The following is a 6,821-nucleotide window of genomic DNA, read 5'->3' as shown; positions in this document are numbered from 1 at the left end:
TTACTATCTCTGACCAATAACGCTATGCCATGAGGAAAAGTTATCACATGTGTCATAGCATTATTGGTTGGGAATAGCAAAACAGTGTTATCCAGTTTCTTGTAAGTGTTCCTTTGGTCGAGGATATGCCTTTATCGAAACTGAAGGCCATCCATTTCATGCTACACAGTGCAATATAAATTTCCAATGATATTTTCAAATCCCAACTTTCTTAATATGAGGACTTACTAGAAAATACCATTAACATGAAATTAATAACACGTGAAGGGGGAGGCTAGGGATGATTATCCCTGTATTGATAAAGGCGGCTAAATAAGGAAAGGCACTTACTGAGTTTGTGAAAGAGAAGCCAACGTAATGAAAAACTACAAGTGGAGTTGTCAACGACCTGAAACCTAGACCAAATAAAGGGCGTATCTGCAACAGGCGCCATGCCCACCAATTGATTAGTCATCACTTCCCCACTATGTAAATAATCTTCAATCACAATATTGAAAGAAGAGGGGTGAATGAAGTGCGAACGCTGCCTTCTCTTGCAACATCATGTGTCCTCTCAGTTTGTCTAACGCTGTTTGAGAACCTGTACTGTGACTTTGCAGCAACTAATGAATCGAAGGTATAGGCATGGAGCGATCCCCTGATGATCTCAAAGATAGGCATGTGTCCTCTCAGTTTCTTTCCTAATTTCCTTACAATGCAAAACTATCATGGAAGAAGCCCATCTGGTACGGCCACATAACCTAGACGAACTCTATTAGGTAAAGGTCTTGCAATAAGCCCATCTGTAACCCAACCCACTGATTCTCCATCGTTTTTGACATGGTTGAATTCCCTCTGCACATATTCTAGAGATATTTGCAGCCTTCCTCCTGGTTTGCAGTCAGCAGAAGTGCCTCTTGCTTCATATCCTGCATTTTTCTCCAACCAATACAGATAATTGACATGGAACAATGCTCTCAGCATGTCTTGTAGAGAAGATGTTTCTTTAAGCACTACCTGATACATGACTATATAAATTACAATTCAAAAAGATAGGTATATGTACAAATGTGTGTACATATGCAAGCATTCATTTATGTGTACAGGCAAGTAAGAAGCAGGCAAAATTTATGTGTATGCAAAACAAAGAGTTGTATGATGTCCTGATCTTGCTTTTATCTGTCTTATGTATCCACTTAGTTTATTTTTGTTTTCCATCCAAAAATATTCACTCCTCTCTTTCTCTCTTCTGCCCGCCCCCTTTTTAACTTGTAGTAGAGCATTCTCCATTGTTAAAATATCAAACCTTCCATAGACAGAAGTGTAGGCCTTAATCATGTCAACAGTAGATGATTAAATAATGTCACAACTAGAAACTTAAGAAATTTAAATTCCCTATAAGTAATTAACTTGACTACACAAATTTCATAGGAAATACACAAATTCAAAAAAAAAAAAAGACTATGAGATGATACAGAGATTGATACCAAAGGGATAATTTACTCACGCAGAATCTTCCCTTGTGCTCAGTAAAAATATAGCCTTCTTCCTTATATAGACTGAGCAGTGCAAGCACATCCTCCTTGCTGTTGACTAGATCACTGAGCTTGGATCCCAACTGCAGCCTATGCTCGATTTCAACAGCAGCATCCTTCGCTTCCGAAGATAATACTGTTGATTGTACCTTGGATGTGCAAAAAATAAATAAATAAACAAATAAAATTAAAAATTAAAAATGCATGCAAATCAGACCATGTAACATTCAACAGGAACATATATGGACTATTTTGGATTCTGTCTAGCCTCATACTCTGTAAACTAATAAATGTACAAATTTTTCTAACCAAGTTAGTTACTGATCATAAGGTATCATAAAATGTCTAGCACATATTCCACTGATCTTAATTGTGCGAGAAGTATCATCGCTTCCCAATTTCTAAAGGAATTTATAATCAAGCATTTACATGACAGCGTCTCAACCTCAAGTTACACGAAAAATCAATCATACATTCTTGACAAACACATGGTTACAGGGAAAGAACCCTGACAGAGTTTATCCATTCGTTGCACAAAATACAAAAACATTATTTATATAGGTTACTTTTTTTTGGGGGGGGCCGATGGGTGGGAATTGTTGGTGGGTGGGTGATGGGGGTTGGGAGGGCAGATCTCAACATGCATGCATTGCCTAGGTAACCCTTTTCAACTCAAGATGTAACTTCCCAACTTGGCACTGGATTGCAGAGCATAAGGCACCAACAATTATCCTACATGGATGAATGACATTAAAATCCTGCTGATAATGGGTACGGGTATGGGGGAAGGTGGGGGGGTCGCCTGGAGATGGGAAGGGGTGGCGAGGGGTGGTTGCTGGGGTTGGTCCTTGTGGTTGGGGTGGTGGCTTGTTGGGTTGGGGCTGGGATGGGGTAAGAGGGAAGTGGTGGGTCTTTTTTATTTTAAGTTTTTATTTTATTCTTATTTTAAATTGAATTTTTGAACATTTTTATTATTAATACTTTAGTCCACCTGAGCCAAAAAAGAGTGGCCCCAGCACATGACACGTCATCACTTAACGGATTTCCTGAAGGTTAACCTAATGGCGGAGCCAGATTGTCACAATTTCGTAACGTACGAGTACTAAACTCTTAAAATTTCGAAACACATGTGCTAATGTGGCTTATCGGGTAAAGTTCATGATACTAAACTGAAATTGACCCTTTTTTTTTAGTTTTTTTTTTTTTTTTTTTTTAACAACTATCATTTCCAGGTTGCAAGTGCAACAAGATTGTATAATGTCCGCACTCAAGACAGACTGTTTACACATACATGCACGCATTATGAGGTAATTAAAAAAAATTATTAATTGTCATTGTTGCAGCCAAAAAATGAAGGTATTATTACTTCTTTTTTTAATCTTTTATTCCTCTTGTGCAAATCTTGCTATATATGATCATCATGATTATCATATCATCTTCCTAAGTATAGTGCTTGTATACCTAATTCGAATAGATAAAGAAGTAGAACTAAGCTAGGAGGTGTGGAGCACTTACATGCAGGTTATAACTAAAAGTTAACTAACAACAAAATAGAGTACGGAGCTGACTACAAGCTGAGAGGTTTGGAGAGCTACTGCCTTCTTTGGACTGACACAGAGAAAAGATAAGATAGAGAGGTATGGCGGTGGTGCCATGAACTTGAGGTGAGTTCTGGTGACATCTGTTGGTTTTTTTGGGGACTTGAACTTCTATCTGGTGGGACGGTGAGACTGAAGAAGGGGCTGGTCTGGTTTCTTTAAGATACTCAATGACTGAGAGGATGAGTTCAGTGGAAATATCTTTGTTCAAGCCACTAAAGAAGAGTGTAAAAGGAGGTCTCCGTAAGTTTCATTACAATGATTACTAGTATTTCTTTTCTTAGAAAGCAATACTATTAGTGAGAAAACCATTGCAAACGCAAGCAAAGGAAACTGGGTAGAAAATCTTAGGTAGATTCGCTTCAACCAATTGGTTAGTTCTTCTATACCTAAGAGTCACAAAGTAGTTTAGGGTCCAGTTCAAAAGCTAGAACTAAGATGCAATGTTGGCCATGTAAAGGATTTGGAAATTTTTAAAACAAGGCCTGAATCAATTTGTGACCTTTGTAGAAATATAAAAAGCCAAATGAGGAGGACAAAAATAGCTCACTTGGTTTGCAGGCTTCAAGTTAAGAAATGGTACAGCTGGAAAAAGTGGTTCCTCCTCATTGACCTCTTTGACAGAAGGTGCTTGGCCGCTAAGAAGATATTCGCTAAAAACCAAGCCTGTCGAATTAACCAGGAGCCAAGCTCAGATTTAATTATAAATTCGGTTGCTAAGAAATAGTTATTATTCGATTTACAGATGAGGATTTAAAGTTGAAGAGAGAGAGAGGAATTACTTGCACGATAAGGATTTAAAGTCCTTATTTGAATGGATTGATATGATTTCAGATTGCAGAACATGTGGATCCAAGTGACAATGCTAAAAGAAGCAAGGCCAAGAAACGTAGAAGAGCCTATGTGGTTGGCCAATGCTATACCAAGCATGATACCAACTGACTTGCTCACCATTCCCTGAGCTTCACCCTTAGCAATCACCTACATTTAAGTATTCCATTTAGAAATGATAATTAGTACACCAAGGTAATAGCACACTGTCTTCAAATGGATGGAAGTAAGAGGCTTCCAAGCTTCCAAACATTTCAAAATTTGATACCTCAGCAAAGTTTCTTTGAGCAGCAAAACCAGCATAGAAACAGCTCCTGGTAGCAGCCTGTGAAATGATGGATTTGAAATTTCAATTCAGTGTACATCTTTATATTGGATGAATGTGAGGATGATTACAGCAGGGAGTCATATAGTGATTAACTACTGAAATCATATAGGAGGCCAGAAAGGTTCATTCAACACGAGATCTACTTTTAAAAATAACAGTTTGTAAGGCATAGAAAAATGTTTATACTAAGACTGTTTATAATGTAGAGAAAATGTCTTTAAGAAGGAACAGGATAGCCGTCATTCTACACAAGCCGCAAACTTAAAACCAGAAAGTAACCTGAATAAGTGCAGCCGCTGAACGCCCTGCACCTGCAGCAGCACCAATTAAAAGAAAAAGATGGGGAAATGCAGGAGTGAGTATTTCCATTCCAAAGGCGGCATTTTCAAGAAGATCAGCAAACAACCTCCACCCTTTTGGATTGACATCAAAATGCCTTCCATATTTTGAGAGCATAATTTTGCTGAGGTATCCAATTCCATCCTTAAGGACCCAATTGACAGCAGCAGCGGCCGGAATAGCCCCTTTCCCCAATCCAACAGCGTAAAGCAATGCCTATAGACACAACACAAAAAAACAAACAAACTCACAGCGGTTGGTTAGAATATTGGACAAAGATGATGGTTGGTTAGGATAGGAATGGTAGGCGAGGGAAGTACCTGAGTGGCAAGGACACCGCTAATTTGGCTGGCGACCCCCTGAACTCCTCTCCATAGAGAGTAGTCCAAGTAATCACTGGTAACGCAGTGGGGATAGCCTTCTGGGAGCATCAATCGCATAAACAGATGTTTGCTTTGTAACCACAGATTCCCAACACTTAATGAACCAAAACCAACTTCATGAGCAACAACAAAGGCATCCTTAACACAATCAGGAATAAGCTTGGTCCAGTTGCCTCCCCTCACTTCCCACACAGGCTCACACTCCTCTGATGATACCAGCGCATAAGCCAATCGGAGGTGGCAGAAGCAACACGCCACAGAGCAGAAGAAGAAGGATAAGAAGATAAACGGGTGATGATGAGGCTGCCCAGAAGAACCCGAAAAGGAACTACCTTCGTCATGCCACCACCATGAGGATGACTCAAATGGATTATTCCAGCCGCCGCCGCCGCCACCGCCGTTTTTGTTGCCAGAGTCACAACCGCCATTGTCCAGCAGGATAGTATATGCATTAAACCGTTTCCAAGGCAGTCCATGAGCGTGAGATTGTGAGGCTTTGAGACTAAGCGAAGGCAACAACACTGGATTGGATTTTAGAGCAGATGACGGTGGCGCAACAGAATTTCTATCACGGATGTAACTAGGTGGTAGAGGTGGAGTAATGCTTCCTTGGATGAACAAGGACTTGCACGCGCACCCCATCTCTACCTCGCTCTTCTTTCTCCTGACCCGCCTCCCCTTCTCTTTTTTGGTCAATAAGACCTCCCTTTCCCTTCTCTCCGATTCTTCATTCAAAACAATTTTTTTATTTTTTATTTTATTTTTAAAAGCAATACAAGAAAGGGGTTTTATCATAGAATACTGCTAAACGAATCCTAATCCTCCCGTTTCGATGATGGAAAATAACTTTGAATTTAGCTAAAAGTCAGGAATTTAAGAGGAGAAATTGAAAATTCCCTTGTTTGGCAACTTAAGCGCGGAATTTATTAAATGACGAGCGGAAAAAATCGTGGAAATTGAGGCATCAAATTCCCGAGTTTAATCTCCACCAAAATAGGCGTCATTTCACAATTTTCATAGTGCGGGAATTCATATTTTCCAGTATGCCAAAACTTACATTTAAAAATTAAAAAAAAATTGCCAAACTTTCATTAAAAACAAAAAAAAAGGCGCCAAACTTATAAAAAACAACGCTAAAAACCTATGATAAAACCCTGGAAAACAGAGATTGCGAGCCTTGTCGCTTAAAGGCATCATAAAAAAGTTGCAAGCTAAGGAGAAGGGGTTCTTCTTGAGTTATACGTTGCTCTGGATCAAATCTAAAGGTTAGTCTTCAAGCCTTTCTCTCCTTCAATTTATGTTTTTCTATTTTATGGTTACCATGCTTTCTAAAATGGCTATAAAAATTGGGTGTTTCTGACTAAATTTATGAATATATTATTATGAATGGGTTTTGTGATCTTTGCGGCACTATGGCTAGATTTTGGGAAGTTTTAACAAAATACTCTCTGCCCATTGATATTGGTGTGTGAAGTGTGTTAATAGTGCAGCTCTATATTCGTTTTCTAGCTTTGTCGCTTTGTGTGATGCTTTTGTCTTCTCTACTTTCTATATGCTTTGTTTTCTAGTTTTCTTGGATTGTTACAACTATTAGTCTGTTGTGTTGGCTTTTCGTGTCATGTAGTGAGTTACAACTAAATCGGAAAGTAATATTAATTCACACATATAAATCGTGCATCAAATTCTTCTGATTTTCTTTCGACAAAGGAAAGAGGTGTTGTCAAAGATGTTATTACTGATTTGATTGCTAGAATGGTTTTATCATTTGAAGAATTTATCTATTCTTATACTAAGAACCTTGATCCAGCAGAGGTATATGCTGAAGTAC

The 6,821-nt window shown here is 38.8% G+C and overlaps 1 protein-coding gene across 2 annotated transcripts; it reads right to left on the bottom strand.

Annotated features, from left to right (window-relative positions):
- Positions 1 to 207: 207 nt before the first annotated feature.
- On the bottom strand, positions 208 to 5,712 carry RUS1 (root UVB sensitive-like protein (Protein of unknown function, DUF647)). Of its 2 annotated transcripts, none has more exons than XM_021966801.2 (7): positions 4,931 to 5,710; positions 4,551 to 4,826; positions 4,212 to 4,268; positions 3,895 to 4,093; positions 3,663 to 3,778; positions 1,487 to 1,663; positions 208 to 996 (listed from the first exon to the last, which is right to left on the bottom strand). In XM_021966801.2, exons 1-7 carry the CDS (start codon positions 5,633 to 5,635, stop codon positions 706 to 708), a joined length of 1,821 nt encoding a protein of 606 aa, XP_021822493.2. In that variant the 5' UTR covers positions 5,636 to 5,710; the 3' UTR covers positions 208 to 705. The 2 variants fall into 2 exon arrangements, with proteins under 2 accessions (XP_021822493.2, XP_021822495.2); XM_021966803.2 differs by having other exon boundaries at positions 809 to 992; positions 4,931 to 5,712.
- Positions 5,713 to 6,821: the final 1,109 nt, after the last annotated feature.

The sequence above is a fragment of the Prunus avium genome, chromosome 1 (assembly GCF_965620075.1).
Source record: "Prunus avium chromosome 1, drPruAviu1.hap1.1, whole genome shotgun sequence".
Lineage (NCBI taxonomy): Eukaryota > Viridiplantae > Streptophyta > Magnoliopsida > Rosales > Rosaceae > Prunus > Prunus avium.
Note: the sequence above shows the minus strand (reverse complement) of the source record. Positions and strands in the feature narration are given on the sequence as shown.